The 19,554-nt window shown below is 36.3% G+C and overlaps 1 protein-coding gene across 1 annotated transcript; it reads left to right on the forward strand.

Annotated features, from left to right (window-relative positions):
- Positions 1 to 9,835: 9,835 nt before the first annotated feature.
- LOC100918489 (GTPase IMAP family member 4-like) lies at positions 9,836 to 18,180 on the forward strand. The gene is made up of 3 exons (XM_031939371.1): positions 9,836 to 10,097; positions 15,266 to 15,360; positions 17,106 to 18,180. Exons 2-3 carry the CDS (start codon positions 15,270 to 15,272, stop codon positions 18,047 to 18,049), a joined length of 1,035 nt encoding a protein of 344 aa, XP_031795231.1. The 5' UTR covers positions 9,836 to 10,097; positions 15,266 to 15,269; the 3' UTR covers positions 18,050 to 18,180.
- The last annotated feature ends 1,374 nt before the right edge of the window (positions 18,181 to 19,554 follow it).

Genomic DNA, 19,554 nt, shown 5'->3' on the forward strand with positions numbered 1-19,554 from the left:
TCCTGAAAATGGAGAGCTTGAGAGAAAGATGTCCAGGTTTACTGGACTGGGTATTGCCTTGCCAACTGAATCCTTGTAACCTGAGAAACCAGGAAAATGAAATTTGTACTGGGCACAAAAAAAGTCTATGAACTCACATGTTATCAGTTGCTAATTATTAGATTTGTGCAGTAACTAGACCTTTGCTCACGATTGACCTACTTCCTCCCCTAGCCATCATTTTCAAGCTCCTCCTTTGTCTCCCATTAAAACCATCTGACAAGTCAGCTTTTCCCCTTTCCTTACCCTATAAGCTACATAGTCCCTTTAACCCTTTTCATATGGAGCAGTTTTGTGATGAAAAGGAAAGAAAAGTTATTATTTTAAATAATAAATTTAAATATTAAGAGATGTAAGATATTGCACTATTAACAAGTGAAACTTTGGACATCCTCCCAAAATAGGAAAATAACTTTGTTGTATGAAAAAAAGAAAGAATTTGTAGCATATATATGTATCAAATAACAGCTTTCATAAGGAATTTGGACTGTTTCAAGTAGAGAGAAAAGTGTGACAAAAATATAAAATACTAAAAACTCTCCCTGGTCCTTTTATCCCAACTAGCTCTTTTCTACTGGGAGGATGAAAATTTTTTTAAAAATTGGCTCTTAGTACTGCCTCCTTTTCCTTTCTTCCTAATCCATTCAATTATTTAATATATAACTTTAATTTTTTAATCTTAAACTCAAATAGTACAAAAGAGCATTTCAATATATACAGTAGAACACAAAAAGCCTTTCATCTGATGTCTATTTCAGACTGTTATTAGAAAAAATACAGACAATTGTCACTTTATATAAATTTACATTACCTTTATTTTTAAAATTCTGAAAATTCTACATTCCCATTCAAATTTAAAAATCATGCAGGATTTCATGATGTCAGGAGAGGCTACTAGTACAGATATTGAAGTAGTAAAGAGATTCCCAAAATTTCTCCCAAAAATAATTGGTGAAAATCCTACTTGTGGGACTGGCCTATTGTATCAAAGAATGCCAAATCTGTATCTGTATGGAAGGAAAAAACTTTCCTGGGGTGCAGAGTTTTGAAGGTAAAGTTACTCTTTTGTTTGGGGGGAATGTTTCTGGGATGGCAAATACAAACTTCTTGTAAACTATTCAGAAAATCCCAGAGCATAGAAAGGAATCAGCAAGGTAATACTATCTGTGCATTATTTCTCTAATCTTAAGGCATGGATAACCCTTCTTGAGGGTTGAACAACTGGGGTTTATGTTCATTCCCAATAGTAGAAAAATTTTGTAATCCTTTTAGAATCCTATTTCTTTTGGATAAAGCCTCAGTTCATCCAACTCATCTGGATGGTATTACCAAAAATGTAACAATGGTTTAGCTTTCTGCAAACTTTATTTCATTTTTATAATATATGTTTCAGTTAATAGTTGAGAATTTCAGGGCATATTATATAGGAACTACATATGCCCAGGTAATTATAGTTTTAAACAAGGTCTTGACTGAGAAATTTCTAGAGGTTCTAAATACTTATGATTTTCTTAAATTTACCATTTATATTTATAATTTAATCTGAAATGTTGCTGAGGCATGGAAAAATGTAAAAGAAAAATGTATGAAGAAAGTTTGGCACAATGTATGCCTGCAGTTCTTCCCCTGCTCCCCCAGATTTAACAAAGATGAGATGGTCAAAGAAATGAGTAATAAGATTGTAAGGCTGGAAGAAGATTTGAAGGTAAAAGTGAATAAGAATGATGTGGAGGATTGAGTCTCATGGAGAGCTGTCTAATGTGGATCTTATGGAGCCATTAGCTGCAAAAATTTTAGAAATGTTTGCAATGAAACATTTAGCAGAAGTACTTCATTTGAGTGAATATTTTTCTTGTATTGAAAACATGGATCCAGATACTTCAAGTTTTTTAAAAGTTCAAAAACTGACTTAACATAATATTCCTTCCTTCATTTCATATAAAAAGAGAAAAAGAAAACTACTGTCCAAATATCTCTCCATAGTTTTATAAAAATGTTGTATTTTTACTGTTTCTTGCTGTTGCATTGAGTTATTAGTTTTTATTTAGTCAATTCTGATTTTTAGAGACTTAATTAATTTTGTTCCTCTTGATCGAAGTTCTTAATTCTTTTTTTTTTCACATCTTTCTTCTATAGCTCTATTTTTTCATTGAAAGGTATTTTATTTTATCATTCATTTATTAGGTTTAAGTTCCAAATTGTTTCAGTACCCCTCACCCATTGAGCAAGGAAGCAATATTGATGTGGTGCATTCATTGTCAAGTTCGTGATACTGGATAATGTACATTTGGCTGTGGGAATTAGGACAGGGACCTTACATTCTCAGGATTTATAATTGGCAAAGAGAAACTCAAAGAAAAGTATTTAACTTCACCACACTTAGGAGGATAAAGATGTATTTTAATTGTGTACTTTGTTGATTGTATTTATCTTGTCATTTTGTTTTGTATTTGTCTCTGTGTTTGCATGTCTGTCCTGTTTGTCCTGTGATCCAGGTTCAGTTACCATAAAAGATTTAAATGCAGCCAGCAAGTAACTTAGAAATAATATTGCGAGTTAGAAATAACATCTGCTGCAAAAAATAAAGCTGAAAATGTAAAACTATTAAATAAAACATCTTAGCAGATTCTGGAGGTTTTGAGGTAAATAGGTTAATCATTAAGAAGGTGGGCAATTAATCATTTTAAGATTGCAAGAAAGAACACTTCTTCAGAGGCATCTTGCTAAGTTCTGAGGTACCACTCTGTGGGCAATCCATGCCCTTCTCTTACCCCGTCTCCCTTAAAGAGGAAATCTGTTGGACATGTCAACACCCTTGCTTAGTTTGAAAATAGTTTCAGCCTGAAATCTTTCAGAGATGACAGCAAAACCCACTCCTTGGTACTCCAACATTTTTGATGCTGATGTACCCCAACATTTTGGGGCTCTCCAACTCAAAATTGTAGCTTGCTGGATAGACTGGTAGGGAATGTTTTGGGACCTGTACCAAGCAGAACCAGGAATTCACTATACACAATGATAGGAAGAATATGTGATGATCAACTATGAAAGACTTGGTTCATCTCAGTGATTCAGTGATCCAAAGCAATTTTAATAGACTTTGGACAGAAAATGCCATTTGCATCCAGAAAAAGAACCATGGAGACTGAATGTAAGTCAACACATGCTATGTTTATTTCTTTTTTGTTTTTTGTTTTTTTTCTCTCGTGGTTTTTCCTTTTTGTTCTGGCTTTTCTCTGCCAAATGATTCATAAAGTGATACATATCAAAATAAATAAATTAATTAAAATTTTGGAAACACCCTCTCTCCAAAAGAAAACTATTTCAAGGTGAAGGCCTGCATTTTGAAAGAAAACTGGTACTTAACCCTTTCCTGGATCACAAAAGGAGAAAAGGTTTATGTGAATCAGGGAACAACTAAAAAGTAAATGAGATTGAATAGAACATGTAGGCAAAATTTAAGGAATCTCACAAACTAAAGTTAAGTCCTTAGTCAATTTTCAAATCACTTTTAACTTGGAAAGTTGGTTGTAAATTATATGGGACTTCTGCCCATTTTTGTGATAGATAATGCTCTACCTGAATTTTAAAGATTGTTTTCTCCCAAAATCAAATAAAGAAACTTATTTAAGGAAATACTCTAACCCTCCTGAGTGAGAACAGATAACTTGGGAAAAGAAAATTTTATTAGTTGCATCTATGAGACTCAGGAAATATTAATTGATACATAATGGATTCTTTCTAAGACAATGAAACTGAGATTGGCTTGTCATTCAGTAACCTGAAGTAGAGTACAAAATAAAGAACTACAAAGAAAGTGGAAAATTTCTTGAAAACCAATTATCTGCCCTGCTAACATTGTCCTTTATCTTTTTGTAACTGCCACTTAGGGAATTTAATGTTTTAATAGGAAGTTACAATTAAGATAATTTATCAGATTTATTGGCATAAGATTGGGCAGAAACAGTTTCTAATTATTGTTTTAATTTTGTTTTAATTGGTGTTTAATTCACCCTTTTCATTTTTGATACTGGTAGCTTTCCTGTTTTAAAATCACATGAACAAATGATTTATCTATTTCATTGGGTTTTTCCTCCCTTAGAACCAGGATTTAGTTTTATTTAGTAGTTAAATGGCTTTCTTACTTTCAATTTTATTAATTTTCTCTTTTGATTTCAGAATTTTCAATTTAATGTTTAATTGATGATTTTTAATTTGCTCTTTTTTTCAGCTTGTTTAGTTGCATGCCCAATTCATTGATCTACTCTTTCTCTATTTTATTGATATAAGCAATTAGAAATATATTTTGAGATATATATTTTTGTACAAGTACTGCATTCTCTGCCTTCCAAAAGTTTTGCTACATTGTCTTATTATCATTGTCTTTGATGAAATGATTGTTTCTATTATTTGTTCCTCGACTCACTTATTTTTAAGAATTAGATTATTTAAATAGTAACTTTTAATCTACTTCCCATGTTCACTATTCAGTGTGATTTTTATTGTCTCATAATCTATAATTGTCTTTGTGCTTTTGATTGTGGGTTTTTTATGTTTTGATACTTACTCAATTTTGTGTAGGTGCCTTAAGCACTAAGAAAGGGTAAATATATTTTTATTCCCATTAAATTTACTCCAGATGTCTAAAATATCTAACTTGTCTAAAATTCTATTCACCTTCTCATTTTCTTTCTTTAATATTTTGTGGTTAGATATATCTAACTCAAAGAGGTGAAAGTTAAGATCTCTAACTTGTATAGTATCTTTTTGTAAGATGTAGTGTTCTTCCTTATCACTTTTAATTAGAACCAATTTTACTTTTACTTTCTCTGAAATTGTGCTTGCTACACCTGCTTTTTTAAAATTTCATTTTAGCTAAGGCATAATATATTCTGCTCCAGCTTTTCACCTTTACTCTATGTATATCTTTCTGCTTCATATGTGTGCTCTGTGGAGGGCAGAGCCAAGATGGTGGAGAGCAGACACAATTTTCAATGACCTCCTCTGAACTTCTCTCAGACCAGCAGTAGATTAAGCCTCTAAACCGGTTTGGAGTGACAGAACCACAAATATTTGGAATACAACACATTTCTAGAAGAAGATACCTTGGAAAAACTTCAAAATAGGTCTATTTCAAACAGGCAGAGAAACAATCTGCAGAGTCCAGACCACAATATAGGGACCCTTGGGGCAAGTAACTGGGGTATGGAGTCAGACCATTGCATCTTCCACACCTGGGAATCTTCTGAGAGCCTCTTAGGCTACTTTGTCCTGGTTGCAAATGGGTGATCTAGCAGATTTGCTACAAAAGGCAAAGTGTAAACCATTGAGTCCTGGAAGAACATGAGACCTAACTGTGATTGTCCAGCCCTGGAAGTAAATCATCAGAATGGCCCTAGGGCAAACTAAAGCAGCTATTGCTCCTTTGCATTAAGAGCAGAGCTCAAGATTAAAAAAAAAAAGAGCAAAAAACCCAAAAAGAACTCTCACCATAGAGAGCTTTTATGAAGAAAGAGAAGAACAGACCTCAAATCCTGAGGTTCACTATGCTCAAAAAGTTATCAAATTGTGTGTACCCTTTGATCCAGCAGTATTTCTACAGGCCTATATCCCAAAGAGATTATAAAGAAGAGAAAGGGACATGTATGTGCACGAATGTTTGTGGCAGCCCTTTTTGTAGTGGCAAGAAACTGGAAACTGAATGGATGCACATCAGTTAGAGAATGGCTGAATAAATTATGGTATATAAATGTTATAGAATATTATTGTTCTATAAGAAAAGATCAGGAGTATGATTTTAGAGAGACTTGGACAGACTCAGGGCACATAACCAATTGGTTCAAACAAAATTTTTCACCTTCTTTTAATTGTTTACTTTGTACTCTAATTCAGATTACTGAATGACAAGTCAAACCTCAGTTCCACAGTCTCAGAAAGAACTCCTTACCTACCAAGTAGTATTTCCTGAGCCTCATAGATGCATTTGATAAGATTTTCTTTTCCCAAGCTATCAGTTCTCATTTAAGAAGTATAAGGTTTTTCCTTCCTGTTCCTCTTAATAATTTTCTTTCTTTGTTTTAGGGAGAAAACAAGACAATCTTTAAAATTCAGGTAGAACATAAACTATCATAAACATGTCTCTCATCTACTTTTTAAAATAAAATGAATACCATCCAAGAAAAACAAGAAGTCTCAAAAATGAAAATAACTCTTTGAAAATTAAAATTGAGCAAGGGGGAGCCTGTGAAGGTATGAGAGATCAAGAAATAAAAACAAAAACAAACAAACAAACAAAAAAAAAAGATTCTAAAGAATGCAAAAGTAGAACAGAATGTGAAATATCTCTTAAGGAAAACAACAGATCTGGAGAATAGATCAAAAAGAGAAAATATAAGAATAATTGAACTGCCTGAAAGTTGTGACTAAAAAAAACCCTTGACATAATACAAAAAATAATCCAATTAAATTGTCCTGGAGTGATAGAATATGAGGGAAAAGAAGAAATAGAAAAAAAAAATCCACTGATCACTACCTAAACAAGATGCTTTGTGGAAAACATGTAGGAATATTATTGACAAATTTCACAACCACCAGATCAAAGAAAAAAAAATTTAAGAAACAAGAAAAAAACAATTCAAATACACTGGAGCTACAATTAGTATTTTTGTACAGGATATAAACAACAGCTGCAATAAAAGATCACAGGTCCTGTACTTATATGTACTGAAAATCAAAAGAACTAGATATGTGAACAAAAATATCATAACCAGCAAAATTATCTATAATATTGAATGAGAATAAATGGACATTCAGTGAATTTGCAGATTTTCATGACTTTCTATCAACCAAACCTGAACTTAATAGAAAATTTAACATATAAAAACCAATATCAAGAAACTCAGCGCGGGTAAATTGCTTGTTTTTTCTACTTGGGAAATGAATACCCTATGTTTAAGATTGACATCAGCAATACAATAGCTCAAAAGAAAGATTGGGTCTAGGTTAAGGCAAAAATAGTAATTATGTTATACAAATGAGGTGCAGAAGAAGAATAGACACAGAGGCATTAGAGGAAAGAAGAGGGCTGATAGTTCTGGAAACCTATTCACATTGGGAATAGTATAACACCCTCCAAAATCTATAAAGAAATAAGGGAGATGGGATGGGTGGACAGGGAAGCAAAAGGTAAGGGGAAGAAGACAAGGAAGGGATCCAGGGGTGGGGGGAGGTTAAGTAATAGCAAGGGGAGTTAAGGAGCAGCATTAAAGTAAAGAGTCAACAGGGATAGAAAAGATATGTGTGCATGTATGTGTAGAAATGTGTGTGGTGGGGATGTGTATGTATATATCTACATATCTACATATATATATTTATGTATATTTTAAATTATAGCCTGCTTGGAGGTTGTGGGGGGAATGAAAGAAGGAAAAAGAATAAAGTCAAAAAGGTGAGCAGCAGAGAACAAAAGAGCAATTTACAAAGAAGTAAAGAAAAGATGGACACTCATGACTATAATTTCTTCTACAAATATATATATATATATATATATACACACACACATGTATATATATCATAATTCTACTAATACACACACACACACACACACACACACACACATATCCACATATCCTTTCTTGAACTGGTAATTTGTTGTTAAATATTTTGAATCCTGCCTGATGGTTTGCTAGGCACATGACAATGTTCTCTTTTGTTTCATTTTGTTTTGTATTCCTTTTCTATTTTTCTTTTTACTTATTCTGTTTTTTAATAAAATAAATTTAAAGAGGAAAAAAATGAACAGCAGTTTAATATAATTTACAATCAACTTTCCAATTTAAAAGTGATTTAAAAATTAACCAGTACTTAATTTTAGTTTGTGGGATTCCTTAATTACTAACTAGATGTTCAATTCAATCTCAATTATTATTTTTGGGGGAATTGTTTCCCAATTTAGTACTTAACCTTAGTTTGTGACATTCCCAAAATTCTAACTAGATGTTCTAATCAATCTCATTAACTTTTGGTTGCTCCCCAATTCAGATAAACCTTTTCCCTTTTTGTAAGCCAGAAAAGGGAGAACTGCCAGTTTTATTTCAAAATGCAGGCCTTCATCATGAAATAATTTTGACAGGTACTGCCCTGTCTCCTGACACCTAAAGGTTTTTTTTTTTTTTTTTTTAATGGCAGCAAACTGTTTTTCTTTTTTCCCAAAGTTCCCAAAATCTCAAATTGTCTGTTCACCTGTCGGTGCAAATTACAACTTGTTTCTTTCTATTCCTCTCATTCTACATATTTTCTGTTTTCTTTCTTATTTTTGACCCAATACTTCTACTTCTATTACTTAGTTTTACCATCCTATTTCAAATAATATCCCTCAATTACCAATCAAGTGAGCTTAAATTAGTTGAATGCTCTTCCAAATAATCTTACACAGAAAATCATTTATCTAAACATGGGCAGTATATGTTGGTCCTATTTTAAAATCCCTGAATTTATCAAGTATGAAGAAATGACATGCAACAAAACACTTCAGAAAGCATTTGCCTTATGCCATTTTTTAAAAAATTTTTACAGTCGTGTGATACTCCAGAACAACTCCTCCCTAGGTGGGTTCAATTATTATCCTCTTACATAAACTAGTGAAGAGTAGGATTCTAGTTATTCCCAAATCCAGTTAACAGAAAATAACAGATTACAAAAGGCTTTGCTTTTTTCATCTGAAACATAAAAGGTGGGCCTACCAAAAAACGATCAAATAAAAGCCAATTACTCCATGACCAGCAGGAAACATTAAAAACACAATACTTGTTATAAAGCTATGGAGAGATATTTGGACAGTTGTTCTCTTTTTCTCCTTGTATATGAGACGAAGCAAGCCATATTATCCTGAACTAGTTTTTGAACTTAAAAAAACAAAACAAAACAAAAAAAAAAAAAACGAAGTATCTGGATCCATGTTTTCAATACAAGAAAAAAATTCACTCAAATGATAAAGTGCTTCTGCTAAATGTTTCATCGTAAATATGTCTGAAATCTTTGCAGCTGGTGATTCCATCAGATCCCCATTGGACAGTTCTCCAAGAGACTCAGTTCTCCATATCATTCTCATTCTCTTCTAGCTCCAAATTTTCTGTCAACCTTACAATCTTATTACTCACTTCTTTGACCATCTCATCTTTGTCAAATCCAGGAAAAATATGCTTTGTGCCAAAACTCTCTTTGAGGAAAATCAGACAACTGCAGTCGTACTTCGTGCTGAACTCTCTTCATACATATTTCTTTTACATTTTCCTATGCCTTAGCAACATTCCAGATTAAATTATAAATTATAAACAGCCCAAATCCCATACGAAAGCTATTTCTTTGCCCACATATATGCTACAAGTTCTTCCTTTTTTTAATACAACAAAGTTATATTTCTATTTTTGGAGGACATCCAAAGTTTCATTTGTTAACAATATCTTACATCCCTTAATAGTTACATTCATTAAAAAATATATCTATATCTATATCTCTTTATAGCTATATCTTTTCTTTCTTTTTCATCACAAAACTGCTCCATTTGAAAAAGGGACTTAAAGGGACAATGTAGCTTATAGGGCAAGGAAAGGAGAAAATCTAACTTGTCAGATGGTTTTAATGGGAGACAAAGGAGAAGCTTGAAAATGATGACCAGGAGAGCAAGTAGGAAAATGGTCCAAAGGGAGGTAGGTACCAAGGGAGATAGCCAGACAGTAAGTGAGCAAAAATCTAGTTACTGCATAGATCTAGTAATTAACAACTGATTACATGTGAGTCCAGAAGAATACTTTTGTGCAAATTTCTTTTTCTGAGTTCTTCAGGTTCAAAGGACTCAACTGGCAGGACAAAGTCAGGAAATGGGCGTTCTCTCGTTCAGAAAACTTCATTTCCCCTCATTTCTCTTCCTGTTTTCTGCTGCTCACATACATCCAGGCTCCAGGCATACCCACAGCAACACAGACCCCAAAGCTGAGTTCTTTGAGGAGGAGGGAGAAGGCTGTATATTTTGGTAAAGCCACAGTGCCTGGATCGGCCAAGTGAGTGGTTGGTGGCACTTCTGTGGGAGGGTGGGTTCTCTGCTCTGTCCTGGAGACAGACCTGCCCTTCTCAGGAATTCTTCTTTCTTTCTCTGCTTGCTCTTTGACTCCTATTGCATCAGGATGTATGTGTGATGGTTGCTCCCCACTCCCTCCAAGAGCCCCAGGTTTGGTTACTGAAGGACAATCGCTTCTCCCTATGTGGTGTTCTCTTCTTTTTTATAATATATGATGGTTCTCTCTGGGAGCAGGTTTCTTGGGGAGGTTTTCTGGAGGCAGCCTTAGTTTCAGTTCTGAGTAATAATCACTCCAAATGCAGCCAGCTGATAAAATCCAAACGTTTATTTTCTCCTTTCGAGACTTGTCTCCTTGCCTGGGGCTGGGCAGCTTTCTGGAGAGCCTTTCAGACCAGCCTTGGTCTCAGTGGGGGAAGTGCATGAAGCAGCCACCACGGTGGTGTGAGATGAAGTGAATGAATCTGGTTCTGCCTCCGAGAGGGGGCTTCTTCTGAACTGACTTGATGCTCCCCTCTCAATCTTTTCAACTGAACTAACTCCCTGAAGCTCTAAGAGCTTCTTTATATATGATCTCCCAAAGGTTGACTCCTCCTCTGAGAGAGTGGGATTGTGGGTTTCTGACTTGTGAATCTCATACTGAATATTGACTTGTGAATCTCCCAAAAGTGTCAACTCCAATGAGTACTTAAATACATTAGTGAGCCTAGAGAATTTGCTAAGTACCATGCTAATTTAGGCAACTGACTTAGCGCTCTGTAAGGATTCTAACATCCCTAAATGACTATCCTTTCCCATATTGCCAAATTTGTAAGTTAGGGCTGTTTTTGAGGGGAGGTGGGAGAGTGAGGAAAGCTGCACTTGATTAGCAAAGCTGAAGGAAGAAACAAAGAATAATTCTGCCTATAGAATTAGAAGTGTTGTTTTTGAGTTGAGTTTGGAGCAAAAGAACAGGGACCCTTAGACAAAATCATGAATCAAGAATGGGAAGGCGGTCTCACCTTCAATCAGAAAATATGTTGACCTGAGGATTGTAATTAAAAGGGAAGCCTCAGTTTCCCAAAAATGCCACCCATTGTCTTTTCCTGCCCCAGATGCCTTTTCTAAATATCTAAGCCACCATTATACATTTATTCCTTGGAGTGAGTAATGCTTACTCCAGATGTCCTCTATTACATTCTCATTATTAAGGTAGCTTTACTCATCTTTCACCAAAGAACAAGAAGAATGTCAGTCCATCCTTCTTCTGACCTTCCTGATGAGTGGGCAAATTAGTGAAGAATACCCAGGGTAGCCCCCAGGAACATCAGGGAACAAGGGGACTCTTTGTTTCTTCCACCAAACTTGGAGATTTCCTTTCTTGCTCTCCCTTCTCTTTCTATGATGACGACTTCTAGATTTTCTCTCTGAATTCTTGGACTATCCAGGGTCATCCCCAGCAGGATCACACTCCCGGGGAAATTTGCATCTGAGCAACTTCTCTTTGGTATCCCCACCTTCCTGACCTTTCCTCCATGAGCTTTGACAGAGAAAGCATCTCTTTCCCCCAAAAAGCCCAGGGTCCTCATGCTAATCCAATTTTCCTGTCAGAGAGTAAAGTCATCTAAAACATGTCCAGGCAACTTCTACAAAAGTACTAGTGTTGGGGCAATTAGGTGACTCACTGGATAGAGAACCAGCCCTAAAGTCAGAGGGACTGACCTAGAAAAGTCACTTAACCTCAATTGCCTCAGCAAAAAAAAAAAAAAAAAGACATCTCAGCAGTGTCTTATTATCCTGCCCACAAACCATTGCCCTCCTCAAGGAGGAGGGAATACTGAACTCAAAAGATTGACCTACCAAAGAGAGAATTTCAGCAAGGGAATGGGAGACATTTGGGAGAGTGTGTCTATCTGATTGATATTTCTTGACCTTAAATAAAATGCCTCTCTTTATTTACTGATCACCTAGCTGGTGTGATGTTTTTGTATAAGTTGACAGGATGTATGAAGAAGGTTTATTCTCAGACCACCATTTCCTAAAAGTTGGTGCTGCAAGTACCCAAAATTCAGGCAAGGTTTCAACATGGGAATGCAAACCTGCTTTAAAATTCCCAAAGTCTTTACAGGATTGTGATCTATTGTAGGAGAGACATCTCCTCTCTGAGTACTCATTGCAAGTAACTGTTGTCACATCCATATTTGCCACAATGCAGATATTACAGAGTAAAAATCCAGGTTTTCTTATTACACTCAAGCATAGGCTCTCTCACAAGGCTCTTATTGACAAAATGATATCAGACTGACAGAGAAATAATTTTTATGTATTCCAGTCCAGTACCTTCCTCTTAGGTCATGAAATTTAAAGAAAAGGCACAGCCGCAATCCCATACTTCCTACAATGTTATAAAAGTTGATCAAGCTTAATAACTTGTTACAAATCTGTGTGCACTATAAGCAATGAGTGTCATTTTATATACAATGTTACACAAAAGAAGGAAGTGAAAGGCTGTGTAGAAGAGTGAATAGAGGTGAACTCAGAGATAGGGCCCAAAAAAAAAAAAAAAGGAGAGAAGGAATTCTGTTAGGACACAAGACCTATTTCTGATATATACTGACCATGTGTCCCTACCCAAGTCACTTAACTTCTCGTTGGTTCAGAAAATTTGCCAAAGTTATGAATCACAGAGGAGGTGTTGACTTGTACTGGTAGAAGGATTTTTCTCCTTAGGAATTCTCTCCTACACCAATGAAAATTATGGATCCAGTGAAAAAATGTAAGTGGAAGATGGGAATTATCAGATAATCTTGTTATGACCTCATGATGTCATTGATCCTATTTGAGAAAGAAGAATGAACAATAATAACAAACCCAGAACTCTTTTCTCTGACAGAGATGAAACAAAGAGCTAAAATCTTAGCCATCCCCTTCTTCTAGATTGGGGACAAGGAGAAACTAGAGTTAGTACATTCAGGACTGGCCAGAGGCATAGCAGTGTCTAAACCAAGCAGAAATCTCAAGATCTATGAGATGGCCTACAGAGTATTGAATAAGAGCGGGGTAGAGAAGGTCAACTATGCCTATATCTGAAACTTGTCCATCTGTCTAGGGGAGAGAATGTTCAAGGAGGCTGGGTCCAACAAACTCCTAGAATGGAGAACTCACTCCCCACTTAGGGCAGTGCTGATCTATCAAAGATACAACTTCTCAAGGCTTGGACACATACTGCTGATAGTTATGGGGATGATGATGATATAAGAGATACTTTAAAAGGCCATTCCATCATACTTGATTATTATTATTATTAATTAAAGCTTTTTATTTACAAAACATATGCATGGATAATTTTTTTCAACATTGACCCTTGCAAAACCTTTTGTTCCAAATTTTCCCCTCCTTCCCCCCATCCCCTCCCCTAGCTGCCAGGTAATCCAATACATGTTAAATATGTTAAATCCAATATATGTATACATATTTATACAGTTATCTTGCTGCACAAGAAAAATCAGATCAAGAAGGAAGAAAAAAAAACTGAGAAACAAAACAAAATGCAAGCAAATAACAACAGAGTGAGAATGCTATGTTGTGGTCCACACTCAGTTACCATGGTTCTCTCTCTGGGTGTATAAAGCTTTCTTCATCACTGAGCAAGTGGAACTGTTTTGAATCATCTCATTGTTAAAGAGAGCCAAGTCCATCAGAATTGATCATCTTATAGTCTTGTTGTTGCTCTGTATAATGATCTCTTGGTTCTGTCTATGCAAGTCTCTCCAGGCCTCTCGGAAATCTTCCTGCTGGTCATTTCTTACAGAACAATAATATTCCATAACATTCATATACCACAATTTATTCAGCTACTCTCCAATTTAGGGGCATCCACTCAGTTTCCAGTTTCTAGCCACTCCAAAAAGGCCTCCACATGTGGGTTCCTTTCCCTCCTTTAAGATCCCTTTAGGATATAAGCCCAGTAATAACACTTCTGGATCAAAAGGTATGCACAGTTTGATAAGGCCATTCCATCATCCAACTGTGCCCAGGGATAGGACAGGAGAGGGATAATCCAGGAATATGGTGAGAGTGGGCCCTATCTCCAGCCTGCTTTGTTATCAAATAAATGGCCGGCTCAGAAGCAAAGGTACAGCAGAACCTACAAAGCAGAAGATCACACTATCAGGGCTGTGATGGGGGCTGCCACAGTGGGCTCATGATTGCCATCTCAAAGCCATATCTTGAACAAGGCTCACTGGCTGCTGGGGAAAATCTCTTGGTCTGAAAAAGGGAAAGAAGGCCAAGGTCAGAGGCAGATGGATGATCACTTGGAATCAAGTCACACTGATCTGTCAAAGGCAGCTGCCCCACTTCAGATGCCTATCAGCCGCTTAGCTACTGATGCCTCCATTTCCCTCCATCTACCATCATGGCTTGTACATATGGACCCTCAAGAGTACCCCTAGAACAGCTGGCACCTGCAGGGAATCCTGGCTCTCATCCCAGAACAACTCATCTCAGAATTTTTGGCTCCAGAGTCTGGATGCAGAGATCTGGTGGTTTGAAACAATCTAGCATTTCTGATCTGTGATCATTTGGCTTCTGCTGATGATCAGCTTTTCAAAAACCATTAGTAAGTCAAGAAGCACTTGGCCAGGCAGCCCTGACTCTGCCAGCTCCCATAGACTAGGGCCTTGATGCCTCAGGTCCTAAGCCCAGGCCAGGGTTCAAGGCTGATTCCACCAAAGAAGGCCTCCTTGTTGCCTTACAGTGAACCTAACTCTGTGTTCCTCTCTTCACACTAGAAGCAGCCAAGAACTGCAGTGGCTAAAGGGCTGAGTCTGGAGTCAGGAAGACCCAAGTTCAAATTCACCCTCAGATATAAATCCTCATTCTCCGCCTCAGCAAACTAGTGCTCCTGCTTACTCTCTAGTTCTGACTCTATCCTCTGCCCTAGTTTCTTCCTAAAATTCTCTCTGAGCTGGGTACCTCACCCCATGGTGTCTGGTTCCTTTGGGGCCTCCTGTCAGAATGGAGTCTTTCTGTCCCAGAACAGTCACTATCTTTCTGCAGGATTGATGGCTAACAGAGACTGGAAGAGCTTGGTCACTGAAGAATGTGGCATTAATAATTGGAGCCTGCTAGAAAATGAGTTCCCTGATAACTGCCCCAATTTTCTTTTCTCAGGGAAATGGCCAGGAAAGAACTTCCAACCATCATGGAGGACACAATGGAGATCCCAGCTCTTGATCGACTCTTACGTCTTGATCCTATCATCCCTGGTAATTACTGTCTTGAAAGCAAAGTACTATTACAGATGTCAGGAGAGGGCAGTGTTAGGGAATAGTTCTTCTGAGGTAAAAAATGGTCAGTGTCAGAAAGTAAGACTCAGAAAATATTATGGTGATAAGAGTGTCTCACCTTCTTTTTCCCCTAAAATTAGGTGAAAAAGTTATAATCCAACTAAAATACTTCGTTCTGATGGGAGATGTTATGTGAAAGCACATAGGAACAACAGAGATGTGAAGAGGGCAGGGAGAGGATGGTTTTATTCACTGTAGAAGTGTGCAGGTCAAAAAGAGAAGCGATCTTTGAACTATCTAATACAAAGATGACTGAGGTTTTTAATGTCACCTTTACTTAGAGAGGGCTGCAGACACAGTTTTGAGAGGAGAGGTAGGCAGATAGTCACACATACTCAGACACACAGACACATACCCATCCATCCAGTGTATTTGTGCATGTTAAACAGTCTGGTTAAAATAAAGTTGAAGAACACTCTTGAAGGAGAAAGGTAGACATGAGTATTCAGAAGGAGGGATTGGGGGAAGATGGAAGGCCAAGCACATTACCTTGAAAAGGGTGAGGTATGCAGATTTTTTCCAATATACATTGGCCTTTGATTTTTACCAGAATCTAGAAGGAGGCAGCTGGTGCCTTGGAGGCTAGAGAATGGGGTCTGGAGTCAGGAAAACTTCAGAGAAAGAATTCTTGTCAAGACAATAAAAAAGAACTGTGGCATAACAATAGCAAAAGCTAATAGACAGTCCTTAAAAGAAACCTATGAATTATCTGTCAAATGATAAAAGAATGACCTAAACTTGTTCTCATAAAGGAGGAATCAGAAATTTATACAGGTACTCATGGGGTTTTTTTCCCTGGTATTTTATCTGTGAGATGTTCAATCAGATTCTAAAGGGGATGGAAAATAAAGTTATCTTTTTTGTTGTTGTTAAATATTTACTAATGACATTTTTGTCTGTTTTAATTCATTTTTTGAATTCCAAATACTCTCCATCCATCCCTTACTTCACTCATTGAAAAGACAAGCTATATGGTACCCATTTATACATTTGAAGTCATGCAAATTATATTTTTATTATTATTAGCCATGTTGCAATAACCAAAAATGCAAGACAAAGTTATGTGTGTGTGTGTGTGTGTGTGTGTGTACATACATATATATCTATCTGCTCTCACAATTCAGAATTAGAGCTCTTCTCCTTTGGGATTCTTATACTATGAAATAGTAATTCAGAGTCTTTAGGTAGAGAGGAACAAACTTTCACATCACACAAAGATCATAACATACAGGAAAAGGTCACAATTATTAATATGGCTTCATAAAAATTGGCTATGTATAAATGTGTATATGTGTGTATTTTTCAACATGCAATGATGATTCATTCACTTTATGTTTCAGAGGAAGGGTGATATTTGTAGTTATATAAATCTAACAAATTCCCATCTTTTAACATTCCCCCCCCCCCCAATAAAACAGACACCTGGTGGTGGTGGCCTTCCTTCTGCTAATAAGGATCTATGCATTTTACTAGAATAATAGAGAGCTGACCATACTCAAAGCTTTCCATATTGTTAGGACCCATTTCAGATTGTGCACCATGGGCATAACCTTCAAGAACCTCAGGATCACCTCCTTGTCATGCCAGGATTTCTGAGCAAGTCTTTATTAGAATTATCTACAAAACCAAGTCTTTTATTTTTCTTTCTCATTTGTTTCCTACAGACCCAAGGGAGCCAGAACTCCGAATTGTCCTTGTGGGGAAAACAGGGTCTGGGAAAAGTGCAACAGGAAACACTCTCCTGGGCAGAAGAGAGTTTGAGTCCAAGTGTTCAGGAGAGTCAGTCACCAAGATCTGCAAGAAAGCCAGAACCACATGGAATAGAAGGGACATTTGTGTTATTGATACTCCAGGCATTTTTGACACTGATACCAAGGAGGAAAAAAACCTGAATGAAATTGCTCATTTCATGACACTGTCCTCTCCAGGACCACATGCTCTACTCCTGGTGTTGCAAGTGGGCCGTTTCACCCAGGAGGAAAAGGAAGCTATTGAACGCCTTTACAAAATTCTAGGACCTGAAGCAGTGAAGTTTTTGATCATTGTATTCACTGGAAAAGACAAACTAGGAGAAGAAAGCCTAGAGGATTACTTAGGAACCATTCATAACTCTTATTTCAAGGAGTTGTTGGAGAAGTGTGCCCATCGATGCTGTGCATTTGACAATAATGCTAGTGGAGCCCAGAGAGATGCCCAGATTTCAGAGCTGATGGCCATGGTTGAAAACATGGTGCAAGATAATGGGGGCAGCCACTACAGCAACAGTATATATGAATCTGTGGAAGCACTCCTGCAGAAAGAGACAGAAGCTCTTCAGCAACGCTACAAGGAGCAGTTTGAGAGGGAAAGAGAAGAAATGAGATGGAATTATGAAAATCAAATACGAGAGTTGAAGAAGCAAAAGCAAAAATGGGAAATAGAAAAGAAAATGGAAGAATTTGAAAAGAAAATGCAAAATCTTGAGGATGAGATAAATCAAGAGTTTGAAGGGTTAAACTGGAGGTACCAGAAAAATTATCACTTTGCCCGAAATGAGACTGAGAATGATAACAGTATATATTTGGAAATTTTCAAGATTATTTTGTCCTTTGTGTTTAATTTGCTCTAATTTTTCATTGGAAAGTCTTTTGACGGTCAGAATAATTTCATGTCTAGTTTCTACTATATGTGCTGTCAGTTCAAAGTGAAGTTAGGTAATGGAGATCCTGTGGTTAATAAATGATTTAGACAACAGTTGAATCCAAGTCTCCTGATTACAAGTTTAAGGTCATTTCTGGGCCATCACACTGTTTTCTAAAAAAAAAAAAAAGTATTTTGCAGTATTAGATATAACTTTTAATTTCTTTTGTTCATTTCTTAAGTTCTTATAGTAACAAGCACCTTGGCCCAACAAACAAAAGGCAAGAACACAAAATTCATTGTGTACAATTAAGAAATATCTTTCTGAACTCCACTGCTTCTTTTTTTCCCCCTGGAAAGGACTTCTCCTTTTAGTTCTCATTACTCGTATTATACTCATTCTTTAAGAACTGGCTCAAAACTCATCATCTCTCCCTAAATCTTTCCTAACTCCTCTCCTTTTACATTCTGATGATATTTACTCTCTCCCTTTTACAGCACTTCCTATATAGGTTTTCCCAGATTGTAGGTCACAGGTTGCCTTTTTAATGTTAACATTTTGTCACTCAAGGGTGTATTGTTTTCATAAATATATTGTTAGTTTTTTAGGTAAGGAAGGCTGAAGCTTCTATTTGAATTGTCATTCCTTCTTAGAAGCCCTCCTCAAGACTTTTTATTTACTATTATTGGTTTGTAAAAATCAAGAAGCAGAAACAATCTCAAGTTAAAGGGAAATTGTCGTAATTGTCACATTGTGATTGTCATAAGCAGTAGCCAGAATGTATACTTGAATACATACCTGCAGATAGCCCAAGAAAAAGACTGTAAAGCTCCCCCACATTGCTCCAATTTTTATATCCTTGATCAAGCAATTACCCTGGTTTCTTCTCTTTTCCAAACATTGCTACCCATGTGACATAATACTGATGCAAGTCCTATTTTTTATCCTGAAGAAATTCTGTTTTCAAGGACATTCCCAGATCTCCTTTACAAACAATCCTACAATTTTATCAATAAAACTATTGCCTCCTTTTTCTATTCACAACTTTGGAGATCAACACAAATTATTTTCACTTACAATAACATTCTCTTCAGTCATATATAAAATTTAACTCTTCATTATGAATGTGAAATTTTGAATTCACACCACAACCTTTAAGAAGATATATAAGAAGACATATTAGAAACCAGTCCAGGGATCTGGACTAATTCAGAGTGCAATATATGATTTGTCCCTAGAATGCTCTCATAATCTGAGCTGCTACTTTTAGGGGAGGTCAGTTATTTTTTAAAAGGTTGGGTGGTATTTGGGGGGATTTTCTTTGTTTTTGTTTGTTTGTTTGTTTGTTTTTTCCTTTCACTTTTCAACATAGAAATATACTTACCTTTATTCTGTTTCCTGAGTTCACCTGCTAAGTCTGATTAATAAATTGCAAAAATATAGCAATTGTTGCATTTATCTTGAACTTCCAACTCCTCTTTGAGAAGATAATA

The sequence above is a fragment of the Sarcophilus harrisii genome, chromosome 5, assembly GCF_902635505.1.
Source record: "Sarcophilus harrisii chromosome 5, mSarHar1.11, whole genome shotgun sequence".
Classification (NCBI taxonomy): domain Eukaryota; kingdom Metazoa; phylum Chordata; class Mammalia; order Dasyuromorphia; family Dasyuridae; genus Sarcophilus; species Sarcophilus harrisii.